At 43.4% G+C, this 18,939-nt stretch overlaps 1 protein-coding gene across 1 annotated transcript in view; it reads right to left on the bottom strand.

Annotated features, from left to right (window-relative positions):
- Window positions 1-4,444: 4,444 nt before the first annotated feature.
- The window catches only part of LOC115644953 (serine/threonine-protein kinase 31-like), a 51,373-nt gene continuing 36,878 nt past the window's right edge, over window positions 4,445-18,939 (bottom strand). Inside the window, exons 11-12 of the mRNA XM_030549381.1 lie at window positions 11,619-11,741; window positions 4,445-4,705 (exon numbers count right to left, since the gene is read on the bottom strand). Of these exons, the coding sequence (XP_030405241.1) occupies window positions 4,445-4,705; window positions 11,619-11,741 (384 nt within the window). The remainder of the gene's footprint in view (window positions 4,706-11,618; window positions 11,742-18,939) is intronic.

Raw genomic sequence — 18,939 nt, 5'->3', positions numbered from 1 at the left:
GCCATGATATTCAACACGAGGTCTATCAATAACTACAAAAAGAGTTTTATGTTAAATTATAGTCATTCAAAAAGAGTTGCAAACTACACTTCAAATATGCCAAATTTAAAATTAAAAAAATGTCAAGACCACTTTTTCTAATTATGATTCTTTCACAGAACACCTATTGTGCGGGACACCAGTGTTCTGCGGAACACAGTTTGGGAAACACTGATCTAGATATTTGCCTAATTTTACAATAGGCTACATGAAAAGCACAAGGCAAGTCAGTACAAACTAAATTTTATACAGATTAGTTATTTATACTGTCGTATATACGATATAAGATTTTCTCAGCCTGAGGGTCACAATTTATTTTATAATTATATGTAAAAATGAGAAAGTAAGCAATAATTCAGTACTAGTGTGCTGTGACACTTGTACTTTTATATCTGATTTCATGAGCAAGTAGTTTTTAAGTGAGGTGAAACTTAGGGGTACAAAAGGCAAATCAGTCTCCCAAAATGGGTACAGTAGTCTGGCAAACCACTGAGTTAAACAACCCTTTAGTTTCTCTGATAGAGCCTCTCATTTTGTGTTTTTAAATCATCTTTCCAGAGAAAAATAAAGGCGATGTCTTCAGTTAAACCCATTCCCTTCTCCATCTTCGTGTTTCTACACAGGCACTTTTAGGTTTCATTATTGAGAAACCTTTTGACAACATCCAGTGATGCTAAAACAGCTTCTCCCTCTGTAAAAATTTTTTAAAAAAAGAAAGAGAGATAAAGCAACATCAAAGCTAAATTAAGCAATTTTAGCTACATGTGAAAAAAGGATAGTGGAGATATATTTGCAGGGGAGAGAGAGGAAAAAATTATTTCTGAAGCTGTTGATTGCTCTAAGTTGCTGTAAGATTTAAAAAAAAAATACTCCAACAGCAAAAAGCACTTCAAAACCTTTGGTGCAAATGCTGCTTCTACCTCATGCTTCAACACAAGATTTGTACCACTAGCCCAAGAATGCACACCTTGCTCTTGCATAGTGCTTAATTGTAAGTGAAATGGACACATGGATAGCTGAAGTATCCTATTACCCAGACCTTTCATTATAGAAACAAAGGCTGTAATCTGAGCTTCCTTGGTTACTGAGCTCAGTGTGGTGAAACTGTGTTTAGCTCAGCTTTTTCATTGTACTATTATACTATTCTCATAGGATTAAAATGTTTTCACTAACAAATTAGTCCAGTGGTTCTCAATCAGGAATAAACATGCCCGTGGGGGTACATCAATCATTTAGCTATTTGCCTAGTTTTAACAAGAAACATGAAAGCACTAGCGAAGACAGTACAAACTAAAATTTTAAACAGACAAAATGAGAAAGTAAGCAATTCCAGTAATAGTGTGCTGTGACACTTTTATATTTTAATGTCTGATTTGTAAGCAAATAGTTTTTAAGTGAGGTGAACTAAGCGCTGAATCATTTTAAAGATAAATAGAAGTAGATTGTGCACAAATGTATTTGGAGTCCAATGTTGCATTTTAACAGCTGGGGGATGGGGGAAATGAAAAGAGCTGCACACTTCAAAAATTAAAATGTTCCAGTGAGCCCTAAGGTAAAGGGCGCTCTCATGGTGTTATTCTGAATAGGAGGAATTCTGGTCCTTCCTACACTGAAGGCCGTTTCAGAGATCACAGTAAAAGAGCATACAAGTGGTTGGTTTGTTGTGCCATATGAACTCACAGATGTGCCCAACATGAAGCACAGGCTTTTCCTACAAAGAAAACAATTTAACTTTCCTCTGTGCATGAAGTTTAGGATACCACAGAGCAGAGAATAAATCAATGGAGCAAGATAGCCTGCGGCTACACCAAATGTTAATTGCAATGTCAAATGTTTTAGATAAATAGCTCTCTCTTGCATTGTGGCATGTAGAGTATTAAATTAACAGCAGCAACCACACTAATATGGAAATCTGATCTCTGTAATTAATCACAGCATATGCACCAAAGATACGAGCTATACTACATACTTGCCCTATTCAGATTCATTCAATCAACCATCTAATAGTGTGTATATCAGTATAACTGCAGATCTTGAAAATGTGTTATTGCTTAATTTTAAGAACTTCACAAAATAAAAGTGAAGATTATAGTAGTTATGTAACAACGTATGCTCAAAAAGTCTGGAGTAGTACATTGAAAATGACCACCAACCTCTGAAATGACAGCCACGTGGAAACAAACATGGATTCATGTTAAGATGGATTGCAGTGAAAGTAGTACACATTTAATGGAACTTAAAAACCCTAAAATAGTGTGTTTAAATAGTTTCTCTGTCCAGTCTGGTCACCCCTTTTTCAACAAAAACAGGAACTGTAATGTCCAGCCAATTGCAATCACAACTGAAGCTGATGAAAGGTCTAGGGCTAAAAGCTCCCCTTCCCCCATCCCAACCTACCAAAACCATATCTGCATAAATCTGGAACTTCCCAACTGTCTGGACTATTTTCAAAGTTTAGATTTGAATGAATGCATCAGCTTGTGCAGTCATACCAGCACACAAAAGTACCCCTTGGTAATATTGCTATTTTGGATTATCCATAATATCAGTCATGTAACTAAAACTGCTTTAACGTAACTGTGTTTCTAAGATCTGGTACACTTGAACTGCAACTCAACACGGTTGTGAATAACTATGTTAACTGACATCATGCTGAACGCAGCCCACTCCAGTCTATACTGACTACCAAAAAGTATTCATCATTTCAGATAACCCAACTGTTCACAGCAGTACTTAGGCATAGTAAAATATTGTAGTGTGGAGTAGGCCTAAGTGGCTGAAACTATTTACTGTTAATAAATGGCTAACCTGGATAATAATATCCTCTCTCATCCAAGCAGACTGTGTTTTTCACTTTTAAATCATCCCTGGAAGTTCAGGTCATTTTATTGTCTTAGTCTTACCTCTCCCTGGCCCCAAAACATTGTCCAACTGCTCCTAAGAAGCAGTTGTCTTCAGGCAGACACTTCCAGACTAACAGAGTATGTCTACTGCTATCCCTAGGGCCTCTGGGCTGGGAGGGCCCAGGTCCCTCCCTCTCCACCTCCCCTTCCCTGGGGTACTACTGGGACAGTTAATACCCCAGATTAGGGTCAAGAAACGGCACCCTGAACACCTGCACAAAAAGAGAAAGCACCAGACCCATCATAGTAGTGCCAGCATTTGCCACAGGCTGTGCAGCAATTAAACACCCACAGCTGACCCAAGTCAGCTGACTTGGGCTTGCAGGGCTCAGGTGGTGAGGCCGTATAATTGTGATGTACATGTTCCAACTTGAGCTGGAGCCCAGGCTCTGGGACCCTCCCCGGGCATGGGGTCCAGAACTCAGGCTCCAATTAGAGCCTGAATGTCTACACAGCAATTTTACAGCCCAGCAGCCTGAGTCCTGCAGGCCGGGCCAGCCATGGGTGTTTAGTGGCTGTACAGACATATCCAAAAGGTTGCTCCACAATATTATTGACTACCTTCCCACAGAGTTTAAAAGAAAATGCTGCAAAAGCACCATCCAGGAGCATCTGCTAAACGTCTATGGCACCCACTTCCACAATTTAACAAGGAAAATAAAAGTGACTGCCAGTAAAACAAAATAGCCCTCTATTCTGGTATGCACTTAAAGCACATCATCTTGTATCAGCGGTGCAAGAGTCAGTATTCTGATCTGGCAAAGTTCTAAAGAGGATTCTCCAATTTCCTGGGGCAGTGGAGAAGGAAGGAGAGGTAACTCAACCCTACCCAACGTGCTGTGGGGAAACTGCCAGATATAAACTAAGCACTGTTGTAAGCTATATGACAGCATTACAACAGCACATCAGTTTAGGGACAATACTACATAAAAATACAACACTAGACAATCTTCCAATTTGCATTAATTCCTCCACATAACATTTCAAGACAAGGAAAAAGTAATCTGTACATAGAGCATTTTAAAATCAGAAACAGCCTGTTCATTCATTTGGTAATCCTTGTTTTTCTTTCTCTCTACTCAGACTATTTCAGCATCAGTGTTTGATTAGATTCCTTTAATTTACCTTCAAGTCTTTAGTTCAAAAGTAGGATGAAGGAGCAATGAGGATGTTTTTGTTTAATCATTGGAAAAAAGTCTGAACAGATTATTTTAATGCACTGAGCAGTTCTTTCTCCCCCCATGATATGCTTATATTAGGTCAGCCCAGGAAAATACTTAACTGAACCATGAAACATGTCCTCTAACCCAAGAGCATGCATTTATATTTTGTACCAGCTGACTCCAATATGTATTAGGTACTGAGGTAAGATAGTAATCTGGTCCTCACTAAACGCTGTCCTCTTTACACTGAACACTGGCACCAAGTTGCACTCTTCACAAGTACAACTATGGAAACTTGTATTAGCTCTCCCATAATACCTGCCTATCAGGCACTAACATCTATTGCACAGGATTACTGTCTGCATGCAGGACTGTGTCTTTTTCACATACGTTACAGGATAGAAGTAAAGTCTGTTCTACCTTTTTCATGCCACTGAACCATGTTGCAAGAATCTGTAGGGAAGCATTTGTAACACTTCTGACACGATTGAATTCCTCCAGTTTAGTTTGCTTCCACTCAAAAAACTGCTGAAATGCCTCCTCAGAGTCATTTGCTTCACTAACTTGACCATATATTGCCTCCAGAGAACCAGACAGTTCCTGTACAGGGTAAGCAAAAAAAAAAAAAAAAAAAATAGCAGGTATGCAAACAGAAAGGAACTTGATGGATGTCCTATAAATAGGCAGTTAAAAGACATTTAATGAGTGATCACAAATGAAAGAATTAAGCGTGTGCGCTGACTCACAACGGCACTTTTCACTTCTGAAAAATCTAGACCCATAGGATCTAACCATCCTATTCAAGTCACAAATTAGACTATTAACTGGTAAGTGTGTAGTCTCCTCCTTTCCTCTCAGAACTGGCTATGCTAGGTCTCTCATCTGCCAGAGGTAAGATGGCAAAAAGTCTGTGAATCGTGGTGGCATCTACATAACCAGGCTCCTGCCTTTCCAATCGAGCACTTCCAGACATATCTAACAGCATACAAAAGACAGGCGGGAGGACAACAGGATTCAGAAGGTGGGGGGTTGGAAGAGAGAGAAGAAACTACACAAAAGCAATTTTCCCCTTTTCAAATCTCTTCTTCCCTGTGACCAAGAACTGGGTGTGGATGTGACCAATAGTATTAAGACAAAAGGAGCTCACCTTAGATTGCTCCCTACAGCAGCAAACAAGCAGGTCATGAGAAGTGTCAACCACGTAACAGATCTGACATTCTAAACAAATGTCAGGAAGACAAGTCTCTAGTCAAATCTCTCCTGAGCTCTTTTGGTCATAATCTAAGAGATAATCCCACACAGAAACTGCAGTATCTGAAGCACCTACCCCTTTGAATTTTCAAGACCCTAATAAATAGGGCTTTTCCAATCCTGAAACTTCAAGTTCAATCTAAATACAACATAAATACTTGAAGCGCGGAGTTTCCCTCCATATATGGAACTTGACGGGGGAAAAACGAAATCAGCATGAAAGTGAGATGGTTTTCAGGCCAAATCTTTAGGGAGCAAACCCACACTTTTAAAGAAAAAAGGTCTGCCAAATGAATTGAAGAAAATGCCAGGTCAATTTTCTGCTGACATCCTGGCAAAAAGCTATTTTCTGAACCCAGGGTTGTGCACCTGGATAAAAATTCCATGCTGGGGAATATTTGTGCATTCCTTTTTGATGATGGCATTTGATTTTCTGTGTCCAAAAGATAAAGTTCTCCACAAAAAAAGGGATGTAAATGGCTGACAGTATTTTTTGTGCTAAACACCTTCCCATCAGCTTGTGAGCTCCTACCATGAGCTCTAAAGGTGGTGAACTGCTGATTTTACTTGTCTAGATTGTTCCCTGCATCAAAAGGACTTAACGTAACCCTGAGAGAATGAGGCTGGAAGGCTTGCTTGATGCAGAGTGTTTTGGAAACTGAGACACTGAGTTTTCTTTGCCCTCAGAATGCTCAGGTTATATTACCAAGACCTTCTCCAAAGACTTCAGCTCCTTTAAAGAGAGTTTGGTAGCAAGCTTCACCTTTGCAGGCAGGTCATCCTTCTAGTCCCAGGGCTAAACATGCCTGCAGCCAAGCCTGGAGACACCACCAGAGCTGAGAGCACTACCAAAAATGACATTACACAAGAACTATGTCACTTGTCTGGAGTCTTCTAATGACCACTTGATCGCTTTTGTGGCCCTGACAGCAACTGGGTCACAGAGCTGACCAAGACCAGACTGCAGCACTCGAGCGATCAATGCTAAATGGTGGCAACTAGGACAGCAAGGAGAGCAACTGCAAATCTGGCCCAGATTCTCTGTGGATGAATAGCATCACTGGTGTGGTGAGAAAGTAGGCAGAGCAGTAGGTGACCAAAGTAGGTGACATCCACTACACTTTGGCCTTAAAGTCAGAGAAATCACTTATCAGCCACTTGGGGAGAAGTAAGACACTTACCAACAGTGACAACCTTGCAAAAGGGGAACGCTGAGGGGAACCATGCAGGCTTTTCTCCTGAAAACACCTCTCTTAGTGATTGCTGTTTTCCCCCAAAGATGCTAATATCCTAGCAATAAGAGCTTCTGCTTGAACAGAGGCATAGTACTTCACACTGCCACCCCAACTCTACCACTAACATGGCTCCAGCAGGCAGTCTTCTTCCAGGGTTCAAAGAGGCAGGCCAACAGGGTCTCTCCACAAGAATCAGGGAACAAGAGGGACTGGAGCATCAGGAAGGTGGGAAAGGGAAAAATGATGAGGGAGCACAGATAGGAGTCTTAAAACTGGGACTGAGGAAAGAGGGATGAAGCACTGAGCTCATAAAGTTGTTGGATGCTGAAGGAGATTCCCTTAGCTCACTGATGATCTGTCCCATACAATGTAAACCAACTACAGTCGGAACCTCCTACCACATTACTGTGGATGCAAACAATGGAGAAAGTAGGCAAAGAACCTATTGTGGATGAAGAAGTGAATGGATTTGTACAGAGCCAGAAGAGAGCCAGTCTGCTCAATAAAGGGGTGGGGTACCCCTAGCTGAACCCACGGCTCTCACAACAAAGGGCCCAATGGCACAACAGGAACCACAGGGAAGGGCAACCTGTATAAGATTTCCTGCTGTAGCAGAGAACTTAGGCAGTTGCCTGCCATTATACATTTCCAGTGGCAGAAGTCACTAAGAGGTTCCTCTAGCTCAATGGTTGCCAAACTGTGTGGCATGCCCCCTTAGGGGGCATGGAGGAACTTTCAAGGTTGATGCGTCCAACCCAGCTCCGACCCCAGCCACAGCTCTATGTCGCCTCCTGCTCCACTCCAGCCCAGCTCCACCCCCTGCCACAGCTCCACTCTGCCCCTTCTCCACCCCCAGCTGCAGCTCCATTCCACCCCCTGCTCTGCCTCCAACCCAGCTGTCCCCAGCCACCGCTCCACTCCACTCCCTGTTCCACTAACAGCCCAGCTCTGCCCTCATTCCCTCTCCACACCCAGGCCAGATCCACTTCTAGCCCCAGCTACTCCCCCAGACCCAGTTCAACTGTGCCAACTGTGCAGTAATGGAGGAGGGATGTGGACAGATTCCATTACTGCTAAGAGGGGAGCGTGACAAGAAAAGTTTGGTACCACTGCCCTCACTGCTGACAGAGCAGGCTGGAGAGTAACCAGGGTAGAGGTATGTACGTACCTGATCCAGGCCTCCCTCTTAGGACAAGCTGCTACATGAGATGGGGGTGGAAAGGAGCCCTAGATCACCAGAAGCTATAGGGAACAAAGGAGCCTATAGCTAAAGTTCTCCCGTCGCACCAGTGATAACTGAGGACAGGCAGAGGAGAAGCCTGGGCTTTCACATACACGCACACACAGGATGGCAACATCAGAGGCCTTATCCAAACGTAGAGGAGGTGTTCCATGCCACTGGTGAATGGAAGAGGCAGCAGCATGGGAAGAAGATTATTCCTAGGGGGAGTCTCAGGCAGTGCCTCCAACCTGTATTTAGCTATAGGCAGACAAACTCTCCCCTCCAACTTTCTTTCATAAAATAGTTATCTCTTAACTCTCCTTCATAGCTCAGAAGGCTGAAGCATCACCTATACATTCAGGAGGTGAAAAAAAAGACTGAGGAGGAAGGAGACTAGCTGGGTACCCTTCCTTGAATTACAGCCTTTTTTTGACCCTTACCTTCTTGTAGGTATAGATTTATCACACAGTTCTGATTGGTTGATCATGTACATTTCCCCAATGATTTTGAAAGCAATGATATATACTATCATTGCTACAACATAACTTACAAGGTTAATGTACCAGATGTAAATCTTTGTTGAATGTACAACAAGATACGACACCATATAATACTGTAATACAAAAAAAATAATGCAAGAGAATGGCTGAGAATTTAGATATACAAGAGACAGAAAGTACTTATTCCTACAACTAGAATAGACTCATTACATGTATCTAGCATTATACAGGATTATATATTGTTACAATAAGACCCTTATACTGTAAATGTGCAGCACAGCAGATTTCTAGCTGTGGGGGGGGACCGAAAATGAACTTCCCAACATTAAAACACACAACACTGCAACAGTTTGGGACACTGAATTTATTCAGTTATTTAAGTATGTGCCTGAACACTGTAATAGTAGTGAATAAGATTCACGCAAGCATAGTAGATGTTTTTCTACTACTTCATTCTAAAATCAGACATCTTCAAATATGCAAAATACGCTTTTCTTAACTAAGGGGTAGGTCTATGACAAGTTTACAGCAGTCATTTGAATTATCAGAATCACTAAAGTCATCTGAAAAATTTCTGCCTGATGAAAACTCTTTTTTACACTTTCTCAAGAACATCGGGACAAGAATTTACCACAATTTATTTTGTGCATGGGGGTTGGTGAAGAGATCGGAGAAGTAACCTCCAGGTTGAGAACAATCAGAAACAAAACAGACATTTCATCTGAGAAAAAAAAATTCAGAGTGCTGCTTAGCACCTGAAAACATACCTTCTGAACTGTAATAGTTTTATTGCAGTATTATTCCCAAACCTGTAATAAATACAGCTGGAACTAGTCACACTGAAAAACTAGTTAGAAGAAATAATCTGTATGAGGAATCAGGCTATCAAGGAAAACTTTCCTGTTAAAATCCTGTAAATTGAATCCTATTTCTTCATAACTGTTCTTACTGAGTAAACACAGTAACTGAAAACCAAGCAACTATACTATAGACTAGTCCATAACCAAGGCAGTGTTAATATTTGGAGGTATTATTTTAGTCTTTTACCCTCCATTTTCAAATACTAGTTGAATCTGTCAGAAGAATTATATTAAAGAACAAGAAAAAAAAATATTTTGTTGAGCATAACTAATAGGAGAAGGTCTGAATGCACTCAACATTCAAGACACACTATTAACTATCTAAAAAATCTTGCTGCAATTCTACTTGGTACAGCATATAAAAAATGTTTAAAGACTACCACCTAGAGGAGCTAAAGCAGCACAATCTTGTAATGCAGCTAGGAAAAAAATCAGTTTTATTCTATTTGAAACTATTAGGTCCAGACATTTTATTCTTTCCAATGATGCCAGATCCATATAATCTATTTAAATGAATTCCTTTTCCAGTGAATCAAAAACATCCAAGTTCTGCAGCATAGCAGCAGAATCAGAAAAACAAATATTTTTCTGATATAATCTAACTGTACTTCTGAATGCACTATTTAAAAATCCTCCCAATTCAAGTTTTTCAATAATGCTAATTTTATTGCCATACTGTTGATCAGATCCATGCCGCACTTGAACAGGTTGGCCGAAGTTCGGGTTCTCATTGGTTCGCATGTACTCAGATGACTCATTACTATGACTCTGAGTGGTACAGTTTAATGAAGAATGTATATTTGCTTGTTGTTATTCACTACAATAAAGATTCTCCATTAAAATCCCTCAAACACACTGAAATTTTGGTTATAAAATAATTTATTTGCAAATGTAAAACTTCTCACATCTTCAAGTGCATGTAGCATAACGGAGTAAAAAAGGAAAAAATAGAAAAAAAAATATATTGCAAATGCGCACTAGGAGGCTATGAGCTAATGTACAATACTAGCACTCACTTTCACAGACCAGATTTCAAAGCCATCTTGTGTTACAGCAGAACTGAGCTTGATTATCACAACTTATTCCTTATTGATTGATATTCATTCAAATGTGATGTGAAAAGCAGCATGCACATTAGGGTTTATCTGCCCCAGAAAAGACAACCTATGGCTAACCACTCTTCCCCACTTCAAATGGTGTTGAGAACATTTGACCTGCTAAAAGAGATCAGACAAAATTGATAAAGAAAGCATGACTGAGACCCAGCAAAACTTGGTTTCAGTCATGCTTTCTGTGAATAGGCTGAATACTGGCTTGCTCTGCCTAAACTAGCACCTAACCCCTTTTCAACACCAAAAGAAGAGTTCCTGGGGTTACAGGGACACACTGCTTACAATCAATCAGCAACTGATCACTTTCCTAATGGTTTAAGGATCAGAACAGCAAACTGTTGCAGGCTTGGGCTTAATACAGAGATGAAAAAAGTGTTTAATAATTTTGGATTATGGCAATTCTTAGTTTTCACATTATTTTGCCTTCAAATGAAAGGACTTCACAATCAGGAACACACGCTTGTTACCAATTTTTCAGTGCTGAACTGTTTTTGAATATTTTAAAACAAGGGTTGGCAACCTTTGGCAAGTGGTGTGCCAAGTCTTCATTAATTTAAAGTTTTGCATGACAGACTGGTAGCGCGAGAGGCAGACGGAACCTCAGAGCAGCAGCGGGATGAGCCGTTCAACCCGCTGCTGGTCTGGGGTTCCATCCGCCGGCCGCTGTCAGCCAGGGTCCCAGCCACCAGCCCCATTCAGCCTGCTGCCAGCCGTCCATCCAGGCTGGCAGCAGGCTGAGCAGGGCCAGCGGCCAGGATGCCGGCTAGCAAAGGGCCGGCGTCCAGAACCCCAGACCAGCAGCTGGCTGAGCAGCTCATCCTGCTAAGGGTCTGGGGTTCTATAATCCAGGCCAGTAGCAGGATGCGCAGGGTTGACAGCCGGGATCCTGGCTGGCAGCAGCATGCCACTAAAAATCAGCCCCCGTGCTGCCTTTGGCACGCGAGCCTCAGGTTGCCGACCCCTGTTTTAAAACATGTCTGCATATGGTTTTACGTAATTTCCCACTACTTTCTCGTTTTCCATGTGGGGGAAAAAACATACTACTATCAGAGTATATACTGTAAAAATATATGACTAATTACATATTCTAAACAAAAATAACTAGCATGTTTAAAAAATGTATTTGCAGGTTGCTGTCCTTACTGAGTAAATCAAACTACAAAGATAACTTAACAGAAAGGTGGGGAAAAAGTTATACTGCCTAGTCATGTAATACACTAATCTCAATTTACTGCTGTTGAAACCTTCAATTCTAACACACTGACCTTCAAAAAAATTGAAGAGCAGATTAGAAGTGTTTAATAATAATAGTAATAAGAAGTTTCTTTCCAACCTGCAAAATAGTTGACCGTTCAGAGAGAGGTAGCTCATCCACTTCCAGAATGAATTCTTCCACTGCAGAATACAAATTCTGTCGCACTTCATTTCTCTTGAGAATCAAGCTATCACTTTCATTCTATACAGAAGGAACAGCAGACAGAGATCATACCTAAACTCCTTGCAAGTACTACATAACAAGAAATGATATTGTGACCTTGCACTCCATATGTAATATGGAAATATGCTTATGAATAGGACATAACTGGAATATGCTTTACGCTAAATATCCCTTGTATGATGTCGTTAGAAAGCTTGTAACCTACTAAGTGTGTTCATCCTATTTGTTTGCATGTGTTATTTCTATATCTGGAGTTAGGAGAGCAAGATATAAAATTGTATCACTGATGTAAACATATAAAGTGGAGGCCATTAAGGGTGCTTCAGAAACAATCAGTTGTAAATGGCCTTAGTTACTTGAAAGCCTTCCTGTGTACCTGTGGGCCAGCCCAGGGGGAATGGAGATTGGGGTCTTACAGTGACATGTCACCGGATAATGAAATCCATCTCAAATCTGGTACTTTTCCATTTGGAAGGAGGGGTGGGGACCCAAAGAGACAAAAGATTCCCACCTTCTGCCAAAGCTATAAAAGGGGGTGAAGCGGAACAAAATACACTACCAGTCATGAGAAAACCCCCTGAGATGGCTGCTGGGATTAACAAAGGCTGTACCAGGGGAAAGGATTGGGCTCAAACTAGACAGAAGTCTAGTCCATGAAAGAAGCTTACTGGAACATCTCTGAGAGTGAGATTACCTGTAACCAGTTTCTTAATGTATTAGGCTTAGACTTGCGTGTTTTTGCTTTATTTTGCTTGATGACTTACTTTGTTCTGTCTGGTATTAATTGAAATCAGTTCAATCCTACTTTTTATACTTAATAACATCACTTTTGTTTATTAATAAACCCAGCGTAAGTGATTAATACTTGGGGGAGCAAACAGCGGTGCATATCTCTCAGTGTTACAGAGGGCAGACAATTTATGAATTTTTACTCTGTATAAAGCTTATACAGCGTAACAGATATATTTGGGGTTTGGATCCCATTGGGAACAGGGTGTCTGGGTGCTGAAAACCAGATAACCTGCTGAGCTATCTTCAGTTATGTCTGCAGCTTTGGGGAAATGGACCAGACCCTGGGTTGCTGCTGCAGCAGGCTAGTGTATCTGGCTCAACAAGGCAGGGTTCTGGAATCCCAACCTGACAGGGAAAATGTGCTGAAATTACCTTTGAGCCCATCAGGTGATAGTCCCAACAGGGTTCCTGTGACCGAACCCGTCATAGTATCAAGATATTTTCCTTCAGATTCTTTATGTAGTAAAATTGCTTTCTATTTATAAAAGGTGAGTTTAACTAGTTAGGTTACAATGCATCACACTTGATTAGGAATGAGTGACAAACGAAATTACAGGCTTTTGATGCTATTCCAAGTGATCAATATTCCTGTTATATTCACCGTTAGAAATGCCGTATCCATCACATCTAAGCATATCTACGATACAAGCTAGTAGAGTACAAATATAGTGGTTGATTTCCATATGACTGAGTTAATGCCTGGTGGATTTGACTGCCATTGCGAACATTAACATGTACAAGTTTTCTTTTGGATTACTGAGAGATCCCTTTCAAGGATTAGGGGTTCCATTTGACTAGATGTAGTACACACATTTACTATGTCAGGTCTTGCTCCAAAAAATTTACAACATAGGAATATTTAGAAACCATCCTGTGACTGTGTAACTTAGAGTACTGCATTTCCACAAAGTTACCTCAGTTTTCTCTGACCCACCTTTCTAGTAGAGTGAGAAGAAAAAACAGTTACTAATCTTTCCATAACTGTTGTTCAAGATGTGTTGCTCATGTCCATACCATGTTAGGCGTGTGCACAACGCATGCACCATTGCCAGAGAGTTTTCCCTCAGTGGTATCCATCACACCAGCTCTAGTGCCCTCTGGAGCTGCATGCTCATGTGCCAGCATAAAGGGTGTTGCCGGCCACTCACCCTCTCAGTTCCTTCTTGCCATTAACTCCGAGAGAGAAGTAGGAGGGTTGGTTGTGGCGTGGACATGAGCAACACATTTACATCAGTTACAAAAAGGTTAGTAACTGTTTTCTTCTTCAAGTGCTTGCTCATGTTCATTCCATGTTAGATGATTCTCAAACAGTACCTCAGAAGGTGGGCTCAGAGTTCATGGACACACTGACAGCAACACCGCTCTCCCAAAACTGGCATCATCCTGGGTCTGCTGGGTGATGGCGTAGTGAGATGCAAAGGTATGCACGGATGACCAGTTTGTGGCCCTGAAGATGTGTTGGATTGGGACCTGTGTGAGGAACACTACTGATGAAGCCTGGGCCGTTGTGGAGTGAGTGTTTGAGATGGATGGAGGTGGGACATTCGCCTGCTTGTAGCAAGCCCAAATACATGTGGTTATTCAGGACAAGATCACAGGGAGCTCTCTCATCCTTTTCGCTATTGCGACGAAGAGTTTTGTTGATTTGTGGAAGGGTTCAGTCCTCTCAATATAAAAGGCAAGGGTACACCTAACGTCCAGTGAGCTAAGCCGCCATTCCTCAGAGTTCCTGTGAGGATTCAGGAAGAAAACTGGTCTGGCTGCTATGGAATTGTGACACCACTTTTCTCAGGCAGGCAAAGTGGGGGTGCAGTTGGACCTTGTCCTTGAAGAATATTATGTAAGGCGGTTCTGATGTCAGGGCCTTGATTTCAGAGACCCTTCTGGCCAAGGTGATCGCCATCAAGAAGGCGATTTTCCAAAGGGAGAAACAGCAGGGGACACAATGCTAGCAGCTCGAAGGACCCATGAGTCCCAACAGAACCAGTTTTCAGTCCCATGGCATAGTATTGGCTCATAGATCTGAGATTAGAGCCTCTCCTGCCCCTTGAGAAACCGTACTGTCACCTCATGGAAGAACAGTGGCTGGAAGGCTGAGAAGGCTGCTAAGTGCACTTTGATAAGCAGCAGAACTTGGCCCTCGCATCTTAAATGGAGCAAGTAGTCCAAGACAGACTGAAGGGACGATCAAGACGGAGAGAGCACTTTTGAGAAGCCCATGTTGTCATCAACATACAGTTAAGTGTTAATTCCTCTTTTACCTGTAAAGGGTTAAGAAGCTTACATAACCTAGCTGACACCTGTCCAGAAGGACCAATAAGGGGACAAGATACTTTAAAACCTGAAAGGGGAAAAAGTCTTTTGTCTGGGCTGTGTGCCCACTTTTGCTGGAGACAGAGAAACAAGGCGCCATCCCACTCCTATAGGGTAGTGAGTATTTAGAGAAGGAATGGTTAGATTACATTTATTTTCTTGTTTGCAAGTTCTTTTGCAAATAAAAGAGGGAGGATAAATTTGGGTTCTTTGTGTAACTTTAAAGTTTTGCCCAGAGGGAAACCCTCTGTGTTTTGACTCTGATTGTCTGTAACATTATCTTTCATTCTAATCTTACAGAGGTACTCCTTTCACCTTTTTTCTTTAATTAAAACTCTTCTTTTAAGAACCTGATTGATTTTTCATTGTTTTAAGATCCAAGGGTTTGGATCTGCGTTCACCAGGACTAAGTGGTGAGGGGACATTCTCAAGCCTTCCAAGGGAAAGGGGTGTAGAGGCTTGGGGTGGATTATTCTCAAGTCTATCCAGGAAAAGGGGTGTAGGGGCTTAGGCGAGAAATCATTCTCAGGCCTGCCCAGAAAAGTGGGGTTAGGGACTTGGGAGATATTTGGCAGAGTTCCAAGTGGCTCTCCCTAAATATTTGGTTAACTCGCTTGGTGGTGGCAGCATACTGTTAGCCTAAACTGGTAAAAATAGGCTTAGGGGGTCTTTCATGTGGGTCCCCACATCTGTGCCCTAACGTTCAGAGTGGGGAAGGAACCCCGACATGTCAAGAAGTGTTTCTAATTGGTCAGGTAGGAAGCCCTGGTGTACAGCTTTCTACTACCTACCAACATCTGAAGACCTGTTCCGAGTAAGCCTATTCTTCTATGTTCTGCCATGCCGCATCCATGCAATTAGGTGCAGGAAGGCAAGGTTTGGGTGAAGCAATCGGCCATGGTCTTGTGAGATGAGGTCCAGACAGCTTGGACCTATCAATAGCAGCTCTAAGAGTGTGTCGAACCAGTGCTGGCGTGGCCACACGGGGGCTATCAGAGTAACTCTCACCTTGTCTCATTGATTTTTAGGAGGATCTTGTGGACCAGAGAGATCGGAGGAAAGACGTAGAATAGAAGATCTGTCCATGGGAGCAGGAAAGCGTCAGAGAGGAAACCCAGGCTGTCCCCATGTACCAAGCAAAACTGATGGCATTTCCTATTCTCTCTGGTAGCAAAAAGGTCCACCTAGGAAGGCCCCCACCTTTGGACGGTGAACCTGGTGACCTCCAGATGAAGGGACCACTCATGGCGAGAGGAAAAGGATCTGCTGAGGTGAACCGCCAGTACATTTTGGGCTCCCAGATGTGACACCTTGAGATGAATGGAGTGCTTCTTGCAGAAGTCCCATAGATGGTTGGCCTCTCAACACAGGGCTGAAGACCAAGCCCCTCCCTGCTTGTTGATACAGAACATGGCCGCGATACTGTCTGTCAGGACTTGTACCGCCTCACCTGAAATCTGGGGAAGGAACACTTGGCAAGCTAAGCGTGCCACTCTGAGCTGCCTGATGTTTATGTGCAGGCAGAGTTCTTCTTGCGACCAGAGGCCCTGAGGTTGTAGAGGTAGGCTCCCCACCCTAGGTCAGATGCGTCCAAGATCGAAGCTACCAACAGTCAAGGGGTAACAAAGGGCACTCCCCATCATTACCAATCATGGGTCTTTCCACCATTCCAGGGAGGAGAGGACTAGGGGAGGAACTGTGAGAATGGAGTCCAAGTGGTGTCTGCTTGGGGAATATACTAATGCTAGCAACATCTAGAGGGGCCTGAGGCATAGTCTTCCATATTGAACCACATAAGTACATGCTGCCATGTCCTCCAGTAGCATGAGGCAAACCTGTCTTAATTGAACTGTCTTAAACAGGTGGATTATTTACATTGGATATCAGGTCCGACATAGTCCGGAATCAGGTCTCTGGCAGGAAAGTCCTGGCTTGGGTCAAGTCGAGCACCGCCCAATAAATTCTATTCTCTGAGCTGGAACAAGAGTTGACTTTTGTTAGTTTATCAGCAGGCCCAGGGCTTGGAAGATGGGTTGGACCATGTTGATGCTGTTCTAAACATGAGCCTGTGACCGACCCTTGATCAGCCAGTCATCAAGCCTCGAGGTACGAGCAGACCTGGATGCCTTGCCATCTGAGGAAAGCTGCTACTACCAAGGCCTTACACTTTGTGAGGACCTGGGAGGCCACTGATAGGCCAAAGTGAAGAGCAGTAAATTGATAGTGGTGCTAACCCACAACAAACCTGTGAAATCTTCTGTGGCCACAGAAGACAGAAATGTGAAAGCATGCATCCTGTAAGTCAAGGGCAGCATACCAGTCTCCTGGATCCAGGGAGGGAATGATAGAACTCAGGGAGACCATGTGGAACCTCAGTTTCTTGAGATATTTCTTGAGGCGACACAGGTCCAGAATAGGCCAGAGGCCCCCTTAGCGATTAGTAAATATTGGGAGTAAAACCTCTTTCCTCTTGCAGAACCTCCCCCATAGCTCCCATTTTTAGGAGGGATTGCACCTCCTGGACAAGGAGTTGCTCATAAGAAGGGTCCCTGAAGAGGGATGGGGAAAGGATCTGAAGTGGTGACTGGTATATTGCCTCCAGGCGCATCTTCAAAAGGCATGCTTGAGCCCACTAGAGTACCTCTGAGACACTAGCTGGGAGGTTGACGTGGATGGGAGTGGTTAGCGCCACTTTTAACCTCTCCCTTTTCTTTTGTAAGTGCCAAGAAACGAAGAGGCTGCTGAGGCCTAAAGTGCGTCCTGGAACCTGATGGAGCATACAGCCTAAGGATCGTACGGTGGCCCTTAAGGCCCTCAGGCCCTTTAATCTTGTGTCCGTCTGCTCCAGGAATACAGAGGAGCCTTGAAGGGGAGGTCCTGGATGGGCTGTTGGACCTCATGAGGAAGCTCCGAGGACTGGAGTCATGAACAAGGCCTCATGGTGACAGCAGAGGCCATTGTCTTACACGCCATGTCAGCTGCATCCAGAGCTGCCTGGAGAGAGGTCCTGGCCACATTCCTACTGCCTTCCAAGAGGGCAGCGAACTGTTGCCTTGAATCTTGACGCAAGGAGTCTTTAAATATAGCCAAGGAGTCCCACAGATTATAATTATATCTCCCCAGAAAAGCTTGCTGGTTAGAGATACATAGCTGAGGGCTATCTGTCGAATAAACCTTTCTTCCAAAAACGCCCAGTTTCTTGGTATCTTTTTGTTTAGTGGTAGTGTTTGACTGGCCCTACCTATCCTTTTCATTTGCTGCAAACACGACCAGGCATGCTGGAAGACGATGTGAGTATAAGTATTCAAATCCACTCGCTGGGAAAGACGGTTACTCACCTTTGTAACTGTTGTTCTTCGAGATGTGTTGCTCACATCCATTCCAGTTAGGTGTGCGCGCCGCGCGTGCACGTTCGTCGGAAACTTTTTACCCTAGCAACTCCAGTGGGCCGGCAGGTCGCCCCCTGGAGTGGCGCCGCCATGGCGCCCAATATATATCCCTGCCGGCCCGCCCGCTCCTCAGTTCCTTCTTGCCGGCTACTCCGACAGTGGGGAAGGAGGGCGGGTGTGGAATGGATGTGAGCAACACATCTCGAAGAACAACAGTTACAAAGGTGAGTAACCGTCTTTTCTTCTTCGAGTGATTGCTCACATCCATTCCAGTTAGGTGACTCCCAAGCCATACCTAGGCGGTGGGGTCGGAGTGAGAAGTCGCGGCATGGAGCACTGCAGTTCCGAAGGCCGCATCCTCTCTCGACTGCTGTACCAGGGCGTAGTGGGAAGCAAAGGTGTGGACCGATGACCAGGTCGCTGCCCGACAGATTTCCTGGATGGGCACACGGGCCAGGAAAGCCAGCGACGACGCCTGCGCCCTGGTAGAATGCGCAGTCACACGGCCCGTAGGGACATGGGCCAAGTCATAACAGGTCCTGATACAGGACGTAACCCACGAGGATAACCTCTGGGAGGAGATAGGAAGCCCTTTCATACGGTCCGCTACCGCCACGAAAAGCTGGGGGGATTTGCGGAAGGGTTTGGTCCTCTCTATGTAGAACGCGAGAGCTCTACGGACATCCAGCGAGTGGAGCTGCTGCTCCCTGCCTGAGGAGTGA

This window comes from Gopherus evgoodei, chromosome 2 (assembly GCF_007399415.2).
Source record: "Gopherus evgoodei ecotype Sinaloan lineage chromosome 2, rGopEvg1_v1.p, whole genome shotgun sequence".
NCBI lineage: Eukaryota > Metazoa > Chordata > Testudines > Testudinidae > Gopherus > Gopherus evgoodei.
This window is presented reverse-complemented; position numbering and strand designations above follow the sequence as displayed.